General features: G+C 39.6%; 1 protein-coding gene across 1 annotated transcript in view; it reads right to left on the bottom strand.

Annotated features, from left to right (window-relative positions):
- Positions 1-6617: 6617 nt before the first annotated feature.
- LRRN1 (leucine rich repeat neuronal 1) overlaps positions 6618-21075 on the bottom strand; it is a 49899-nt gene continuing 35441 nt past the window's right edge. The window contains exon 2 of the mRNA XM_049863063.1: positions 6618-9739. Coding sequence (XP_049719020.1) covers positions 7309-9459 — 2151 coding nt within the window. The 5' untranslated portion in view covers positions 9460-9739 and the 3' untranslated portion in view covers positions 6618-7308. The remainder of the gene's footprint in view (positions 9740-21075) is intronic.

Raw genomic sequence — 21075 nt, 5'->3', positions numbered from 1 at the left:
AATATGGGAAGATGCTTATTTAAATGAAAGAAAAAACAATGTACAAAACTATATACCCTATGATTCTAATTCTATATTCATAATGGTGTATATTTTTATAATTATATGTATATATACATATGGTGCCCTGGTGGCACAGTGGTTAAGAGCTTGACTGCTAACCAAAAGGTTGGCAGTTCGAATCCACCAGCCACTCCTTGGAAACCCTATGGTGCAGTTCTGCTCTGTCCTATAGGGTCACTGTGAGTCAGAACCTACTTGAAGGCAATGGGTTTGGTTTTTTCGGTTTTATAATACATATATTAAAATATACTCACACAGGAAAAATAAAACTGGAATGAAGTACACCTCGATTATTTTGGTATCATATGCTATTTTATCTTAATACACATTTTTCTCCATTTCTCTACAGCATACATATATTATTAAAATAGCATTCTTACATGAATGGCAGATAGGGAACTTATAATAAAGGGTGGTGGGTGTGCACTAATAAAATGTGGTAAAATCAAGCATTGTGAGTAAGAGTGCAATGTTCTAACAAGAGGGAAAACAATATGGGAGCTTACATTTTAGCTAATATTCATAGTGCCCATATTTTCATCAATAAAACAGGAGATCTTTAAACCACTTTGTCTCTTAGAAGATGAAAAGTAATATATTTTTTCAATTAAGAGCTAGTGAGATCATGAAGATACAGGATTAGGCACAAAACTATTCAGTCTAACAGTTCTCCAGAGAGTTTATCCTCCCTACCTCCCACCCCCAGCAATAATTTACAGTGCAGGAAACTTACAATTAGATGACATAGAGCATCTGAGCAAGTTTTTGCTGGGGATTATGTGGTACAACTTTAAAAAATATATCAAAGATTAAAATGTTAAAGATAAAACCTTTAAATAACTTTAACCTAAATGTTAAAGACAAAACCTTAATGGTTAAAAAAAAAAACAAAAAAAACAAGGTAACATTTTTTCTTCTTACCTAAATGTGTGGTAATTCTCGTATTAATAAACCTTACAGTGGGCTCAAACGTAGCAACGATTATGAGGATGGCACAGTAATGGGTAGTGTTTCATTCTATTGTATGTAGGGTCTCTGTGAGTCGGAATCAATTTGACAGCACCTGACAGCAACAACATGTTTCCTAAGAATGGGAAGGTCTTTGAAAGATCTGTAAAAGACCATGAAACCTACCTTTTCTTTGATCCTCACCCTTAGGGAGGTCTAAGCCAAGTCAATGAAATGACCAGCTGAGTACCTGGTCAGCTAGAAAATAATTTAGTGGTTAGACTTGGTCCTTAGAGCTCAACAGCCAGGGATTGAGATCTTGGCTTCATCACTTTTGACCAATAAGCTGACCTTCAGTTTCTTCATGTGAAAAAATAGGGACCTGAAGGTGTACTTCAAAAAGTCATTGTGAGGACTATGTGAGACAATACAGGTCAAGTTCAGCATGACATCTAGCACAGGACAAGGGCCTAATATATGGTAATCAGCTCTTATTTTTTCCTTTGTTAAAAAAAATCTATTTTTTCCTTCTGCATCCTCAGATTCTTCCACTCCTTTTTATAGAGTTGTTTTTACAAACTTTGGAAAGTTGTCCTTTACTTTTTCCTCTTTGGCATGCCGTTATTTCCATGTATTGATAACAAGCTTGGGTCTTAAATTAGACCCTACCGTCTGAGCCCTCACTGGTGGGCAGTGCCCCTCCTCTCATTTTTTCCTTCTGTCTCAAGTGCCAGTGTGCTTTTAGGCTATCTGTTCTACACTCCTGATCCAGATTTAGCTTATGAACAAGTGCAAGTTTTAATCATATAGAACCTGAGTTTAAATCCAGTTCCACATCTTCCTAGCTGTGTGATTTCAGGCACGATGCTTGCTTCCCTGAGGCTTCTCTAACATAGACCGTGATGGTACTTACCTCCTGGGGCTATTGAGAGGATTCGATGTAAGTTACTTGAGTGAAGCATCTTGCAAGGGGATGTTGTTGTTAGCTGCCATTGAGTGGGCCCCTGACTCATGGCAACCCCATGCACAACAGAAAACATTGCCTTGTCCTGCGTCATCCCTATGGTCAGTTGCAGATCAGACCATTGTGATCCATAGGGTTTTCATTAGCTGATTTTTGGAAGTAGATTGCCAGGCCTTTCTTCCTAGTCTTAGTCTGGAAGCTCTGCTGAAACAGGCTCAGCATCGTAGCGACACTCAAGCCTCTAGTGACAGATGAATGTTGGCTGCTCATGAGGTGCATTAGCCAGAAATCAACCCTGGGTCTCCTGCATGGAAAGTGAGAATTCTACCACTGAACCCCTAATGCCCTCTGCAAAAGGCTAGAGTCATAATAAATGTTTCTCCCTCCCTTTTCCTGCAGGAGTCACTGTTGTAAAGATGTAATCCTCCCTGCTGTGATAATGGGGTTTGTTTTCCTGCCCCCACAAGTGTCTTCTGTCTAGATTAGTGAAACATGCTAACATGCAGACTGACGATTAAAATACCACCTAATTAATTCAGGACACCCCTTATTGGGAATTCCTGACCATTCCCTCCAGGCCCAGGCTGAAATTTACCTTGTCAGTTTAGTCTTCTTACGGGAGGGAGAGAGGGAGGCCAAGATGAAAGGAGAGGCAGGACCTGAGCTGACCCACTTCATGCCCAGAGCTAATTTCTTGAGATGTATGATCCTGGCTTTGCTTCACATAAGTAGTACATAACTGACAATATAGAGTACGTCGGGAGAGCAGTTGGTTTTATTTAAAAAAAAAAATCTTTTAATGTCTTATGCCATCTGAATGGACTTTTATAGGGAACAGAAGGTTTGTGGGTATACTGTTCCCAGAAACTTGATGACTGTACAAAAGCCATGTGGGTGTGGCTTCTCCAGTGGTTTCCAGCTATATCAGATACCACTCTTGCAACTGTCCAATAATATGATTTTTATGTTTCCTTATTTAAGCTTTGGAACTAAGCGTTGAGTTGTCACTAATTTGACATAAGCCTTCCTTTTTTTTTTTGCTAAGGAAAAGGATGAGTTTAGAATCTCCTCCAGATTTTTCAAAAATTTTAATTTTATGTGTGTGTAACAAAAAGGAGAGTATAAGGGCAGTTGGCTAGAATTAAAATGTAGCCTGATGTGAACAGAGCTTTGATGTGTATATTACAGACCCCCAGCATGTAAGGCTTCTTGAGCGAAGGCAGAAATGCATTTTCAGATATAAAGAAAGCCTTGGTTTAGGCTTTATGTTCCATTCTTTCCAGTTGCTTCGAGTCCACCTCATGGTGATTCACTGGCTCTCCTTTATGTACCTTATTCTGCCTGTCCCACGTAACCTGTGATCTCCAGCATCTTCTCCTGATGGGTGCTCCTCCCTCCCTTTAGAAGGGTGCTGGAAAGAGGGAGAAGAAACTGCAAATGTAGACCCCAATAATGGTCAAGAGCTTAGAGCTGTGGGTACTTCTCTGGGCCTTAGTTTTCTAATCTGTAAATTGGAAAGGGTAATACCCAACTTACCATGCTGTTTTGGGATTAAATCCTCAACTCCTCAGGGTCTGTGGTATAGAAAAGTACCCTAAGATATATCAGTTGTCAAATGACTATGGCAGAGCTGTGTACTTTATATTAGTACCACAAAGTCTCTGAGGAGTGTCATAACATAAATAACAAATTTAGTCCTATTAACAACTTGTGCTGGGCAACGCTGAGTCAGCAAGTATTAAAATAGTTAACTTTGCCCATCTCTGTATTCTTACTATGTCCCCTAAGTGCCTGACTTAGTGCCCAGAGAGGAGTTGACATCAGTGTATGTGGCAGGGGGTGGGCGTGGGGCACACACGGAACGGTGTCCACACCAGATGAGATCAAGCCCTGCAGAGATTCGAGGCCAAAATTATTCTAGAGCTCCTGATGGCGATTCTAAAACGCATCTTTAAAGAAACCTTTTTGCTCTGGTTAATCATTTTTGAATTATAATAATAAGTCTATTTGCAAGCAGATTGAGGGTGAAAGAATTGAGGTGAAGAAAGCATTTTCAGTTGTACTTAGAATGCATCAGAAGTAAATTTCCTCTTTAGTGAATAGAAAGGCAGAAAGTATGGTTTTCCTGGCAACAACATGCTAGAGATGCAAACTGTCCCCCCACCCTCCCCAAATAGTATAAACAGAGGTGAAGAAAAGAAAACTCCTTGGAAGACAGAGACAGAAAGCCAATACCAAGTAAAGGATTTACTGTGGTGTCCTTAGCAAATAAATGGATAACCACTTGAGGGAAAATATAGATGGCTTGGTATTGTTTGCAGTAGAATGGAGATGATTCCTTTTTGCCAGTCACACAATCAAATTAGAAAATTTGATAAGCAAACACAGGATTTGTTTTTACGTTCATGTCATCGGTACAATTTGCCATAATTAAACGGGTGAATAGAAAATGCCTGTTTTAAGAAACTGCTCAAACAACAACCACAAAACCCTTGTAAAATCAGGTTAGAGATACACTCTACACCCTGACTGCAGCAGGAAGTGAAGGGAAAATATGAAATTAGGAAGTGAGCTGTAATAGTCACTTGACCGGGTAAGGCGATATAACCTCCATTATCAGTCAGGACCTAGTTTGATGTGTAATTTCTCTAGATGTCTGACTTACCTAACTGAATTAAGTGTAAATGAGGAAATAGTAAGCAAGGGAAACAAAGTACCCTGCCATCTTGCTTTCTGTTAACTGAAAACCAACTCATTAACATTATTTTTCCCTTAAAAAATAAGCTCTCATATTTTGTTGGAGAAGAAAAAGGTAAAGGAATTTTTTTTCCCCCAAACTAATCTGGCAAAAGATACTGTTGGCAAACACAGTTGGACCCTCTGGTGCTTGCTGTATACTGGGAAAGCAGAAATAGTTGTTTTCCCTCATTCCATCAATATTTGAGTGCCCATTTTGTGCCAAGTTCTAATCGTTGCTTCATGGGATAAAGAATGTCTCCTCTGGGCAGCTGTAAACTGCTCTGGACTGAATGCTCTGTCTTCCCCTTTCACGGCTCCCAGATTGATCTGGGGAGTTGTCAGATGGTCCACTACTCTCTACAGTTATTTGAAGACAAATATCCTTACCTCCCAAGCATCTCCACTTCTCGGTGTTTCCCACATGTACTTGGCAGTACAACAATGCAGAAAACTTCCTGACCCTCTGGTCTGAGCTTGTGCTAAAAACTTACCCTGGGTGAACTGAAACTTGAAGATCTATTAGCATTTTTGAAGCAGGGCACGCCAGAGATGGTTCAGAACTGTAAAAGATGAACTCTGCATGGGATTCTAGAAAGCGACTGAACCTGGAACAGTACTGTGAGGTGCGGAGTTCTGAATGGGCAGGACAGTCTGACCTGGGCAAGTCACAGCCCTCCCCTAGCCTGGGTTTTCCTCGCCAACAAATGAACGCTGAGGGAAGAGATGCATCTAGCTCAAATATTCCTTGGTTTTCTGCTGCAGCTCGTTTGCTTCGGTATTTGATATTCTCTTTTTCCTTAGAGAGAAATGGAAAGGAAAGTGATCTTTCTTTTTAAGTAATTCATGAAACAAGGACTTTTACAAAGAAATACACCCTCTAGTTTACATCGCCTGGATTTTCTTTCTGTTCCCTTTTCCTTGCTTTTGCTCATCAGGCACCTGCTTCCTCTTAGTCCCTTTAGCTTTTCCTTGGCAGCAGCTGCCATCTGCAACAGCCTTTCTTTATTTCTCTGCCTTTTCAATGTGCATTTTTCCAATGCGTCCTTTCTCCTACCTAGACTATAAAATGTCCTCCCCTCCCTGTGGAACTGGCCGGCTACCTACCCCTAGCTTTTTCTGCTCTAAATTTCACAAACACATTTTCCGTATAATCTTGTAACACTTCATTCCGCAAGTTGTCTGTATATATTATTTGGATGAAAAATGTCAACCTTGCAGACATTGTTCTGTTTCCTGTTAATGATTTACTTGTCTCAGCAGGTATCTCCACACTGATATATGGACTAATGTGGGTCTAAGCACATAGATAGCAGTTCAAAATGGAATAACATGTAACATACTTTGGAATACTACACAGCTCTATGTTTTAGACTTTGCTAGGGAGTGTAGAAACTACTACAACAAAAACATCAGGTTTTAGCAAAACCCTCACAGAAAAGGAATATGACATATCCAGTGTATTCATGTAATTTTTTTTTTTTCGCCATGTTTACTTATGCATGTAATACAGTGATACACCTTTTTTCTCCATGTGAACTTCCCCCATTCCCACCCCTACCCCTGCCATTAGGTTCTGGTCAGTAATTTTTTAAGTATTGAAACCCTATTCATTAAAAATCACTTCATTAAAATAGATTTTTCTTTCCTTAGAAAAAGAAGTCAAAACTTTTTAAGGCCTAACTTTAGAAAACAACATGCTGTAGCTGATTTATTTTGGTGGTTATTTTTTTATGGATGTAAAAAATATTACCATTGCAACTAACAAGGCCTATAAATGATACATTATTGCCAGTGTTCTAAAAAATCAGAACAAAACTAATTTATTATAGTTCTGTCTTCATTATACACCACATGTTGGTGAGTTAAACACAACAAAAGTATTTTGTCTTTTAAAAGTGTCTACTAAAGATAATAAAAAGAATAAGGTAAAATTAACATGTAGAGTTTGTTACATTAAAAAATCTGATATACATATTTCTATTGCCTGTTAGCTTGTTCTAAGCCTCTGTAACTATTACAAAAAAAGAAAAGTCATTGTTCAAAGGCAAAACATTCAATTCAGTTGATACAACATTACAGTACAGTCAACTAACATCATTCAACAAAGGTAACAAGTCTAGCCTTAGCTTCGGAAAGTCTGTGGACCAGATTGTTCAATGCCGCTTCAGAACTGTATGTTAGCTTTTTGTAGGACATGGTAATTTCTACTGATGGCTTCAGAAGAAGGGGTCATGCTACTGGTAAAAGCACAGGGGAACCCCAACCTGTCATTAATCATTTTATTGAGCATTATAGTTAAAACAGCATTATTGAGTTTAGCACAACAACTAAAATAAAATAATAATAATATAACAATCATAATAATGATAATGATAAAAACCAAACACCAGCTGGAAACCTAGAAAAGCTGCCAGCTGTGTCAAAACCCTTGCGATACGCTATACTAAAAAAATTTTGAAATATCCATCCGTCCTCTCCACTCTGCCACAAACTAGCAAAGTCAGAAATACAAAAGTCTTCAACGTGTTACTTTTGCAGAATAAAGCAAAAACGTCTTTGTGCTCCTTACTACCAGAAGCAAAATATCTGCTGAGTTACCACATGTAATAGCTTCTGGATGTGTCGACCTGGGTGGGCTTGGTGTCTGCAGAACCATCCTTGTCTTTCTCGCTGTCTGCTTCCCAGAGGTTAATGAGTGGTGGGTATAGCTCATTGAGTGGGATCGAAGAGGTTTTTTGCATATACTTTTTTAATGAATGGTGGTAGTTTTTCCTCTTAAATCTTTTGGCAATGTACACAGCAATGGATGCTAGGCTGATGACAGCAAACATGGACCCCATTACCGCAGCAAGGGCTGTACTGGTTTCTTGATCAGAAATGTCTAGGGCGAAAGCAGCATTTTTGGTCGTGACATTAACACATGACTTCTGAGTCTGCTGATGAATGTTGGACACTGTGAGACACACCTCATAATCCGTGGAAGGCTGCAGATGTGTGAGGTTGTACTCGTGAACATCTACTGGGACCCTGGCAGTATATGTTATGTGGGGGTTGTCAATCTTCATGGTGGCGGATGACCATTTTAAGTTTGACGTCATGACATTGGAATTAACTTTCCAGGACACTAGGATGGAATGAGATTCTGTCTGCTTGACATATATTTTCAGCACCTGGGTACCATCCAGAAGAGTTCCATTAACCTTAATGGTAGCCACCTGAGTGTCTGCTCCTTCCACGTTTTGGGCAACACAGGTGTATCTTCCTGAGTCTTCAATTTGTATGTTACATATTTCCAAGGTACCTTCACTGCTTAGCCTGTACTTTTCCGAAAGGGTTTCCACAGTTATCTTATTTCCAAGCGGAGTGACCCAGTAAATTTCAGGTTCTGGCTCAGCCATGGCCCGACAGTCTAGGAAAACTGTCGTTCCGACATCCATGTTTAAGTGATTTGGGAATGTGTCGTGAGAGATCATTGGGAGGCACTGTTCACTTGAGTCCTGGATTAGAACTTCCTTCACCTGCTGCCCTCTGTATTCGGGCGGCATGGCACAGAACATGGACAGGGGCTCCATGAAGCGGATGTTTGTCTTGTTGGAGTTGATCCAGTGGATGACACAGTCACACCTCAGGGGGTTGCTGTGGATGCTGATCTCACGCAGATTGGGAAGCGATTCCACTGTCTTTTGGTAAACGGCATTCAAGGCATTGTTGTTTAGCATCAAGCTTTCCAGGGCAGGAACACTTCGGAAAGCCAAGCGGTGTATGTAAGAGAGTTTGGGGTTATTGGTAGCTTCTAGCTTTGTGAGTTCAGGCAAGTTATCCAGAGCATAACGGTCCACAGAAACAAGTTCCCCCATATTGTTGATTCCCAGTTCTTTTAACCGAAGCATATTTTTGAAGTCCCCTTCTTGGATTTTGTGGATGGGGTTTTTGTTGAGGTCTAAGAATTTCAAATTTGGAACTTTCTGCAGGGCAAGTTGAGGGACTTTGACCAATTTGTTGTCATAAAAAGACAAGCTCTCAAGGCTATCCAGGCCCACCAAGGCATTTCCCGGAATATCAGTGAGATACATTCCTGCCAAGACCAAGCTTCTCAAATTTGAGAGTGGTTTGAAGTTCATATCCAGAATTCCAATCACAGGGTTCTCCCCAATCATAAGAATTTCCAGGTTAGGCGTCGAATCAAACCAGCGGCTGTCAATAACTTTCAATTTGTTGGAGTTTAGGTGGAGCCTTAAAAGATTTTTTAAGCCTGAGAAAGCATTAGCAGAAATAGTGCTGATCTGGTTGTGGTTGATGTAGAGTTCTTGAAGGTTGCTGAGGTCTTGCAGACAGTAATCAGTCATCTCCGTAATCTGATTTTCCTCTAAATGTAGAGTCGTGAGCTGGCTCAGGTTTGCCAGCCCTACCTCCTTAATATTTGTGAAGTTGTTTTGGGAGAAATCTAGCTCAGTCAAGTTGAAAAGCTGTTGAAGCTCACCCATGGTCTTTGCAATGTTATTGCTCTGTAGGAGAAGCACTTGAGTGTCACTGGAAAGGTTGCTGGGAATTCTTGTTAAGCGGAGATCATTGCAGTCAACTGTGGTGGCTTCTCTGTATGTTGACTGTGGGGTAAACCAGGGCCTAATTTCACAGACACAAAGTTGGGGACACTCACTATTCTGCATGGAAGACTCAGTCAGTGAAGTCATTAGCAATCCCAGCACCAGTCGGCAAGCTGTTGAAGCAAAGCTAATCCTAGCCATGCTGGCTTGCTTAGCAAGTTCAACCCTTGCCACTTGGAAATTTTAAGAAAAAGTGAACCGTATATAGCGACGTGTAGGGCGGCAATCAGGGAACGCAAACATTCAAGCTGAGTCTTGGTTGAAATGTGCAGAATTCCAGTGTCGGAAGGGCTGGTTTTCTGGAGTTTTCAAAAGGCAGGAAACAATTTGGAGTCTTCTAACCGTGTCTCTCAGTTCCAGGTATGTGCCCAGAGCTCTATGGCATGAGTTACTGCAGGCAAATGGATGTCTGGAGATGTGCCTGGAAATTAGATTAGGACAGATGTTATTTTTATTCCTCATACTTTCTACATTATAGCCTCGCTTTTGTTTACTAAAATGGCATAATCACTCACAAATCTAATAATAGAGTGTTCAAAATCTATTCAAAATAACTAAACACACTTTTAAATTTCAGGGCAGTCTTATCATATCCCACTTACTACACTGAAATTCATTTTCAAGTTCCTTCACTTCTACAGTTACATTGGGATTGCTTGTACTACTGGGTAAAATTATTACACACACACTTATGCACACAAACACACTCACACACTGTCTTTCTCACACACCACACATATACATTCATGCACACACACACACACATACACATACACACAATAGGAACACACAGAAAAGCCCACTGTTGCTATTTCCTTAAAAATAAAGATGATTTTAGAAAATTTGTATATTTAAGCTTCTTTTAATGGCTCCAAAAAAATCTAAGAAAGTCACTCCTAGTAAAAGAAAAATATGAAAGGCAGTTTATTAAAGATTCAGAGTTCATTTTTAGTTATTTGCCTTTTAAGTACCACCTCATCTGTTTTTAGGATTTCTTCTTTTCCTAAATGGTACACTCCATAGACATATTGAGCCAATAATTTTCTAGCTCAATCATTCTTACTCAAAAAATTAATTTAATGTAGTTAGAAGAGGAAGATATCAATTTTTCTTACATTCTAATAGCCACATCTGATCTTGCCTGACTAAAAGAGTAAAAGGAATCTATTCCACCATACCACTGGCCTTCATTAAAAATACACACATATGTATATGTATGTGTATATACACACACACACACACACATATATATATGTATGTCACAGTCACGATGCCATAAATCTCATGGGAATGTCACTGGCCACTTAATAGCTGTGGACCATGACTATGCTTTTTACCGTCTCAGAGCCTCAGTTTCTTCCACTATAAAATAGGGTTGATTATAACAGTAACTCCCTCATAGGATTATTGAGAGAATTAAAAGAATCTATGTAAAGCTCTTAGCATAGTGACGGGCACATAATGAATGCTCATCAAAGTCAATTATATTATCATCTTATTATATTGCTTATCCATTTTAGTTTTAGCTAAGTAGTGACTGAATTTTTTTTTTTTTTTTTTTAGTGACTGCGGACAAGTAAAAGAAGGAAAACTGAGGACATTTTATTTGCCAATCTCAATAAATTTTAGTAAGGTCCTCTAAGGTCAGATATATATGGCTCACCTACCTGTAGAGATAATATCAGTAGTTATTGGTTCTAGTTTTCTGGATGTTTCATTCCAGCTGTGTGCAAAGAACCATTATCGGTCCAGCGTTGGTCTTGCTTTCCCAAGACTGGGCCAGTCACTTGCTAAGGTGTTAAAGTAGACTTGTATATTTCCTGACATTTGTCTTGCTATAATGTAATTCAGCGTCGAGTATTGAAGGAACCTCAGAGTTTTTTTTTTAATTGTGTCAAATATGTATATATATAAAACAAAGCATTTCCAAATTAAATAATTTTTTATATGTACAATTCAGTGACATTGATTACGTTTGTCATGTTGTGCATCTATTACTACTATCCTTTTCCAAATTAATCCACCACTGTTAACAGAAACTCAGTGCCCCCACCCCCGCCCCAGGGCCAGTGTTTCCTTAACTCTCATAGATTTACTGCAAAGATTCAATCAATAACATAGGCCATATAGTGTGTTAAACCCAGTGTTCAACATGTAGTAAGTGCTCAATTCATGTTAGCTGCTGTGAAACAGTTTTTAGTTTGTGAAACAGTTATCCTTGTGACTGGCCAAGAAGTATAACGATACAAACAGCTAGTATGAAAAGTAATATACTTAAGTCATATTTTAGTAGAAAGAAAGAAGAGTCCTACTTTTCTGTCGTTTTGCAAAATACACAAATCAGGCTATTCATTTAACAACAAGATGGAGTTTAAAAAATGATCAAATCCAGATTCTGGCAAGTCTGAGGTAGGAGAAGGACAAGAATGCGTTACACGAGGCTGAATGATTGCTAGTCTCTGTGGGGAGGAAATATATCTGGCATCACTCCCCCACCCCCGCCCCATCTGGTTAATTTTAATATATATTTGCAAAACTTTCAAATATTATAAAACTACCGGATTCTGACTTTTATCGAAAAATTCCACAACATGAAAACAAACCTCAGAGAACAACATTTTCTAAATATCATTACGCCTCAAATTTATTCCACTGTTTTTGTTTCCATTTAATCTTAAAACAAGGGCAACACCACAATAAGCACGCAGTTAAGAAAATTTCTGTCACAAGTTATTCTTCAATCTTAATTTAAAATAGAAAACCAAAAGAATAAATTTACTTTCATAGCTGAGGTGCCATTTTAATTTTTTATGTTTTGATTTAATTTAAGGAAATATACCAAGAAGTAAAACATATATTAAGGTTGTGTGAGAGACTCCCCAACCAATTCATTACCATTGAAAAATACCTTTTGTGGAGCTACACTTCAATATTGTCATGGGTAATGTTAATGCTCCCATTTGAGTGTAAATTACATGATTTGAGATAATTGTATTTCAGTATTCAAATTTCTCTTTCCCACATACACACTTCTTTAACCAACCAACCACACAAACCCAGAATGCCAGATATCACATAAAACATAGGGGAAAATCATTTTCCACTCTGTTCATTTAGGGCAGAGAATAAAACTTCCTTAACACAAAAGGAAGTATCTAAAAATGTTTCTTTTGTCTACCACTGTGAATTCTCTGTAGCATATTTCATCAACCTAATTTTTCAACATGACATTAGACATAGAACAAAGCTCATAAAGTCCTTAAGCCATTTTAAATGTTAAAAACATAGGGTGTGGCTCAGGAACCGTTCACTAACAGTGTTTAAAGGCAAATCCATTATAACGCAGGACAACTTTATCACACACGCACAAATTAATATTCCTAAATCCTGTAACGAATAAAACATGGCTGGCATAGATTTAAAAAAAAATTATTTTCTCCTAAGGCTGACTGGACTAAGTCTGCGGATTATGAGAGGAAAATGTCCTGCTAAGTACCCGGAAGATGCTCCATACACATGTCTGGCAGTTTAGGGAAACAATTCCATAAATAACAAACCATGGGTTCAAAGGTCCAGAATTGGTAAGGGATGCATTTCAAAGAGGACCACGAACAACTGTACAATTACATCTGATGCTTCCTTTTCCAGCAAGTTTCATGTGGGACACTCTGCTCTGAACATAAAATTCCAAAGGAAATGGATGCCATGGTCATCACTGGGTGAACTTGGCATTGATCTCTTTTTAGTTGGACAAAATCATATTTGGCAGAACTGAGGACTACGATTCATATGCATTAAGTGTTTTTTTGAGTTGGGCAAAAGAAATAAGCACTCACAATAACATGTTTTGGGTGCCATCAGCTTGGCACTCAACTCACACACAGTGAACCATTGTGATCCATAGCATTTTCAGGACTAGATCACCAGGCTTTTCTTCCTAGTTTGTTTTAGCCTGGAAGCTCCACTGAAACCTTTCGCACACACGCCTCCACTGACAGATGGTGGTGGCTGTGTATGAGGTGGTGCACTGGCCGGGAATTGAACCCACATCTCCTGCATGGAAGGCGAGAATTGTACCACTGAACCCATGAATTCCAATTACCCTAAAAATCCTGTCATGGGAGTAGAACTATCTGTATTCAAACTCTAACTTCTCCCTTTATTAGATACATCACCTTGTGCAAACTACTGAAACTCTGTCTCAGTTTCCATAGACAAAATTAAGAGTAATTATACATCTCCACATGTGAAAGTTATAACTAAATAAAAAAACTAGCGCGAAGATATTCAGCCCAGAGCCTAGGAAAAGGTTTAACACATAGTAGGTCCTCAAATACTTATTTGAATCTCTGAAACTTTATCAAGTTTGTCATTAAATGGCAGTCTCAACCTGCAGAGCTATTGGGAGATAAGCAATGAGCAAATCTCTTTACAGCCCGTGGAACATGGTGGGTTCTTAGTAGAGAGACATTATTATTATTACCATTTCCATTACATTTTTGGTGAGAATTATTGGAATTAAGGGTGCTAGAAATCCATGGACTAAATATAGTATTAGGGAAAAATTAAAACCTTATGCAGGGAAGCAAATAATCAAAAATACAAACCACCAATACGAAAGTTAATATCGTCTCATGGACACTATAGTCACAAAAATAAAGGACTAAAAGTCTGATTCCAAAAAGATGAAAAAAAAAATGCTTTCTTAGGATGGTGTGCTTTTATTCATATTCTCTTTGGTGGACTAATTCACGTAGTGTAGATAAACTTCAGAAAAATCATTCTTTTAGTTTGTTTTGTCCCCAGATAAATCCAGGGCTAATGCAGCATCCAGATTTGCTTGTTTTCTTTTGGGAATAGCTTGAATAATGGGAACATGGGAATTTTGTTCAAGCAAGCTTTCCTTTTGGCCCTCTGATGCCAAGGGTGAAGAAATTGAAGACTTTAACCAACTTCTGTAGTCTAAAGTTGATCAAACATGCCATCAAGATGCATTGATAATTACTGATGATTTAAATGCAGAAGTAGAAAACGAAGGAGGAACAGTAGTTGGAAAACATGGCCTTGATGATGGAAATGATACCGGAGATCTCATGATAAATTTTGGAAGACTTAACAATTTATTCATTGGAAATATCCTTTTTCAACAACATAAACGGTGGCTATACATGCAGATCTCATCGAATGGAATACACAGGAATCAAATTGACTACATCTGTGGAAAGAAATGATGGAGAAGCTCAATATGAGAACAAGGCTAGGGGCCAACTGCAGAACAAACCATCAGTTGCTCATATCCAAGTTCATGTTGAAGCTAAAGATAATTAAAGCAAGTTCATGATAGCCAAAGTATGACCGTCAGTATACCCCACCTGAATTTAGAGACCATCTCAAGAATAGATTTCACACACTGAATACTAATGACTGAAGACCAGACGAGTTGTGGGATGAGATCGAGGACATCATACATGAAGAAAGTAAAAGGTCATTAAAAAGACAGAAAAGAGAAAAAAAATGGACATCAGAAGAGACTCTGAAAATTGCTCTTGAATGTAGAGTTGCTGAAGTGAAAGGAAGAAATGATGAAGTGAGAGAGCTGTACAGAAGATTTCAAAGAGCAGCTCAAGAAGACAAAGTATTATAATGACATGCATAAAGATCTAGAGTTAGAAAACCAAAAGGGAAGAACATACTTGACATTTCTCAAGCCGAAAGAACTGAAGAAAAATTCAAGCCTCGAGTTGCAATATATAAGGACTCTATGGCCAAAAAAGTGAGTGATGCAGGAAACATCAAAAAAGGGTGGAAGGAATATACAGTCACTGTACCAAAAAGAATTGGTGGACGTTCAGCCATTTCAGGAGGTAGCATATGATCAAGAACTCATGGTACTGAAGGAAGAAATCCAAGCTGGACTGAAGACACTAGCAAAAAACAAGACTCCAGGAATTGATGGAATACCAACTGAGATGTTTCAACAAACAGACCAACGCTGGAAACATTCACTCGTCTATGCCAAGAAACTTGGAAGACAGCTACCTAACCAACTGACTGGAAGAGATACATATTTGTGCCTGTTCCTAAGAAAGGTGATCCAAAAGAATGTGGAAATTATCAAACAATATCATTTCTATCACATGCAAGTAAAATTATGCTGAAGATAATTAAAAAATGGATGTAGCTGTACATTGATAGGGAACTGCCAGAAATTCAAACTGGGTGCAGAAGAGGACTTGGAGTGAGGGATATCATTGCTGATGTCAGATGGATCATGGCTGAAAGCAGAAAATACCAGAAAGATATTTACTTGTGTTTTATTGACTATGCAAAGGCATTTGACTGGATCACAATAAATTATGGATAACATTGCAAAGAATGGAAACTCCAGGACACTTAATTGTGCTCATGAGGAACCTGTACATAGATCAAGAGGCAGTCATTCAAACACAACAAGGGGATATTGCCTGGTTTAAAGTCCGGAAAGGTGTGTGTCAGGGTTGTATCCTTTCATCATACTCAATCTGTATGCTGAGGAAATAATCCAAGAATCTGGACTGTATGAAGAAGAACACGGCGTCAGGTTTGGAGGAAAACTCATTAACAACCGGCAATATGCAGGTGACAGAACCTTGCTTGCGAAAAGTGAAGAGGACTTGAAGCACTTACTGATGAAGATCAAAGACTACAGCCTTCAGTGTAGATTACACCTTAACACAAAGAAAACAAAAATTCTCAAAACTGGACTAATAACCTTGCTCATGGATAGGAAGACTTAACATTATAAAAATGTCTATTCTACCAAAAGCAATCTATACATAAAATGCAATTCTGATCCGAATTCCAACAACATTTTTTTAATGAGATGGAGAAACAAATCACCAACTTCATATGGAAGGGAAAGAGGCCCCGGATAACTAAAGCATTACTGAAAAAAGAAGAACAAAGTGGGAGGCCTCACTCTACCTGATTTTAGAAGCTATTATACTGCCACAGTAGCCAAAACAGCCTGGTACTGGTACAACAACAGATACATAGACTAATGGAACAGAATTGAGAATCCGGACATAAATCCATCCACATATGAGCAGCTGATATTTGACAAAGGCCCAAAGTCAGTTACATGGGTGAAAAGACAGTCTTTTTTTTTTTTTTTTTAATAACTTTTATTGTGCTTTAAGTGAAAGTTTACAAATCAAGTCAGTCTTACACAAAAACCCACATACACCTTGCTACACACTCTCAATTACTCTCCCCCTAATGAGACAGCTTGCTCTCTCCCTCCACTCTCTCTTTTCGTGTCCTTTTCGCCAACTTCTAACCCCCTCCACCCTCTCATCTCCCCTCCAGGCAGGAGATGCCAACATAGTCTCAAGTGTCCACCTGATCCAAGAAGCTCACTCCTCACCAGCATCCCTCTCCAACCCACTGTCCAGTCCAATCCATGTCTGAAGAGTTGGCTTCAGGAATGGTTCCTGTCCTGGGCCAACAGAAGGTCTGGGAGCCATGACTACTGGGGTCCTTCCAGTCTCAGTTAGACCATTAAGTCTGGTCTTATGAGAATTTGGGGTCTGCATCCCACTGCTCTTCTGCTCCCTCAGGGGTTCTCTGAAACAAGTTGATTTTTTTTTTAAATAATTTTTATTGAGCTTTAAGTGAACATTTACAAATCAAGTCAGTCTGTCACATATAAGCTTATATACACCTTACTCCATACTCCCACTTACTCTCCCCCTAATGAGTCAGCCCTTCCGGTCTCTCCTTTTGTGACAATTTTGCCAGTTTCTAACCCTCTCTGCCCTCCTATCTCCCCTCCAGACAGGAGATGCCAACACAGTCTCAAGTGTCCACCTGATACAAGTAGCTCACACTTCATCAACATCTCTCTCCAACCCATTGTCCAGTCCCTTCCATGTCTGATGAGTTGTCTTTGGGAATGGTTCCTGTCCTGGGCCAACAGAAGGTTTGGGGACCATGACCACCGGGATTCCTCTAGTCTCAGTCAGACCATTAAGTCTGGTCTTTTTATGAGAATTTGGGGTCTGCATCCCACTGATCTCTTGCTCCCTCAGGGGTAAGACAGTCTTTTTAACAAATGGTGCTGGCATAACTGGATATCCATCTGCAAAAAAATGAAACAAGATCCATACCTCACACCATGCACAAAAACTAACTCAAAATGGACCAAAGACCTAAATATAAAATCTAAAAGGATAAAGATCATGGAAGAAAAAATAGGGACAATACTAGGAGCCCTAATACAGTATACAAAAACAATATAAAAAATATTATACAAAACATTACTAACAATGCAGAAGAGAAACTAGATAACTGGGAGCTCCTAAAAATCAAACACCTGGTCTGACTGAGACTAGAATGACCCTGGAGTTCATGGTCCCCAGACCTTCTGTTAGCCCAAGATAGGAACCATTCCTAAAGCTAACTCTTCAGACAGGCATTGGACTGGACTATGGGATAGACAATGATACTGGTGAAGAGTGAGCTTCTTGAATCAAGTAGACACATAAGACTATGTTAGCATCTCCTGTCTAAAGGGGAGATGAGAGGGTAGAAAGGGTCAGAAGCTGGCCAAATGGACACGAAAAGAGAGAGTGGAGGGAAGGACTGTGCTGTCTCATTAGGGGGAGAGCAATCAGGAGTACATAGCAAGGTGTTTATAAGTTTTTGTATGAGAGACTGACTTGATTTGTAAACTTTTACTTAATGCACAATAAAAATTAAAAAAAAAACTGGACTAATAAGCAATATCATGATAAATGGAGAAAAGCTTTAAGTTGTCAAGGATTTCATTTTACCTGGATCCACAGTCAACACCCACGGAACCAGCAAGTCAAGAAATCAGACAACATATTGCATTGGGCAAACCTGTTGTAAAAGACCTCTTTAAAGTGTTAGAAAGCAAAGATGTCACCTTGAGGACTAAGGGGAGCCTGATGCAGTCCATGGTATTTTCAGTTGCCTCCTATGCCAGTGAAAGCTGAACAATGGATGCCTTTGAAATACGGTGTTGGCAAAGAATATTGACTACACCATGGGCTGCCAGTAGAACAAACAAATCTGTCTTTCAGTACAGCCAGAGTGTTCCTTAGAAGTGAGTATGGTGAGACTTTGTTTCATGTACTTTGGACATGTTATCAGGAGAGACCAGTCCCTGGAGAAAGACATCATGCTTAGCAAAGTAGAGGGTTGAGATGTACTGACACAGTGGCTGCAACAATGGGCTCAAACACAGCAACAATTGTGAGGATGGCACAGGACCAGGCAGTGTTTTGTTCTATTGTACATAGAGTTGCTATGGGTCAGAACCAACTGGACTGCACCTAACAACAGCAGGGCTAGAGAAAATGCATCGCCTAGATGCAAATTTTTTTTTTTTAGATGCAAATTATCCTCTAACCACTCCCATGGAGGGCCAGGCAGAGCCAGACTCTCTGCTGTGGGGTTTGACCATCCAGAGGGATCTCACCTGTGCCTGAAGGCCAGCCATCGTGACTTCTGCTGCAAGTACTCCTGGGTGATTGTACATGCTCAAGGACTTTAAAGCTTTTCAAACCATAAATGAAGCATAGAGTCAAGAGAGTGGCTTCTGGAGTAAGAGACTAGGTTCATATTCAAAAGTTCACCTACCAGCTCCTTGACCTTGGGAAAGTTATGGAGGCTCTCCAAGTCTCAGCTTCCTTTTTTAGAAAATGGGAATCATAAAACCTACTTTGCAAAGCTGGTGAGGGAATTAGAACATGATGCTAAATGCAAAGACTTTGGCAGAAAGCCTGGCATATAGCAAGTACCCAATAAATGTGAGCTATTATTTTTTTTTTTTTATTATTATTTACAGGTTTGATGTTTGATATTGAATCTGAGTCTTTTTTATGGGCATTTCGGATGACAGGAAGGAAAAGGCAGTTGAAATACGTAGAAGGTTCCTTTTATGGTATTAAAGAAAAAAAAAAATCCATTGCCATTGAGTCAATTCTCACTAATAGCGACCCTATAGGACAGAGTAGAACTGCCTCATAGGGTTTCCAAGGAGCGCCTGGTGGATTCCAGCTGCAGATCTTTCGATTAGCAGTCATAGCTCTTAACCACTGCGCCACCAGGGTTTTCTTTGTGGTATTAGCAACTACACATTCTGAAAGGGGCCTGGCTGAAGGCCTTCTAAAATGTGGATGGCTAGTGCTGCTTGGGAGCCCTGGTGGCACAGTGGTTAAGAGTTCAGGCTGCTAACCAAAAGGTTGGCAGTTCAAGTCCACAGGCCCCTCCTTGGAAACCTTGGAAACAGTTCTACTCTGTCCTATAGGATCTCCATGAGTTAGATCGCCTTGACGGCAGTGGGTTAGTGCTATGTGAGCCAGAAAGAGAAATTACAGCAACTTCTTCATGGAGAATATATTTTATGTCCCTTGGGAAAGAGAAAGAGAGAGGCCCTTGCAAATGCATTCTGAACGTGGAATCTATGTTGACTGGTTTAAAAAAGAGAGTTTCTTGGACTTATGTCCAGCCCCGCACCTGTTCCGACACTCACATCTCTTTCTCCAACCATTTTCCAAGATTGCGTGCCTGGTTCCAACATCACCCAAAGCAAAACACCCTACAGTGTGTATTAGTGATTGCAGATGGAGGGTCTGTATGGGAGCAAGAGGTATAATGTGTTAACGGAAAAATCAAATGTATCCCCTTGCAAGGACCTAACGGAGCTTGCTGAGGCTCTTTCGCACGAGGAACTGGCCCTAGGAGCCCACGTTACCCCTCAGCAAGCAGTGCAGCGTGTGCGTGGTCCAAGCAACAGCATGAGGACACCAGGGAAGGAAGTCTTCATTTTGGCCTTACCACAGGTTTTCTGGGTGACCTTGAGCAAGTCATGTAACTTTGAGTCCTGTGTTATTACTGTCACAGTAAGTTTAGAGGACAAGCAGTCACAGCTTCCCAGGCCAAAAAGAGCCTCAGGAAATCACTTTACCAGCCTGTTCCTTTGGCGTCATGAAAAACTATACCAGTTGCCTTTGAGTGAGCTCCGACTCATGGCAACCCGTGTGTATCAGAACAGAACTGTGCTTCACAGGAATGAAGAACTACACTCCCAGCCCTTATCGGCTGGTAATCTAACATTCCTCCTTCCCTTCCTTCCTACCTCTCCCTCCTTCCTTCCCTGGTGTCATGAAGAATTATACTCCCAACCATTTTTAGTTTATACTCACTACTTCCGTCACACTTTTTCTTTGTTATTAGACTGCTGTGGGGGGATGGAGTTTGATTATGCCAAGGATCTCAAACTGAAATGCCTTCAGGCGACAAGTAGGTGAAGGTGGCCAAGTCTAACACAGTAGGAAGTAGTGGTCATGTGCATGTACCCCAAAAGCATTCAGAAATGTTTTTAAACTCTGCACGTCAAACAAAACATACCTGCTTTCTGAGGCCTTTTATGGCCTGTGGCCAGCTTGCAACCTCTGAATTATACAAGTATAATAACAATAATCACCTATAATGCTGAGCTAAAGGGAGCATTTCATGACTAGTTGATCTCATATAAAATTTAAAATATATTGGCAAATATCCCATACGTGAGAACCTGGAATTATAAAGGCAGTAGATTGCAGTGGAAATCCTTGCTTTGCAGAAAAAAAATTTAGTGGGTTTTTAAAAAGTATTGCATATACCAAAATTCATTTCATACTCCTCTCTTTTGGAAGACCTACTTTTAAAAGCAGACTGAAACTTACAGATCCCCAAAGTGATCCAGAA

This window comes from Elephas maximus, chromosome 20, assembly GCF_024166365.1.
Source record: "Elephas maximus indicus isolate mEleMax1 chromosome 20, mEleMax1 primary haplotype, whole genome shotgun sequence".
Classification (NCBI taxonomy): Eukaryota; Metazoa; Chordata; class Mammalia; order Proboscidea; family Elephantidae; genus Elephas; species Elephas maximus.
Note: the sequence above shows the minus strand (reverse complement) of the source record. Positions and strands in the feature narration are given on the sequence as shown.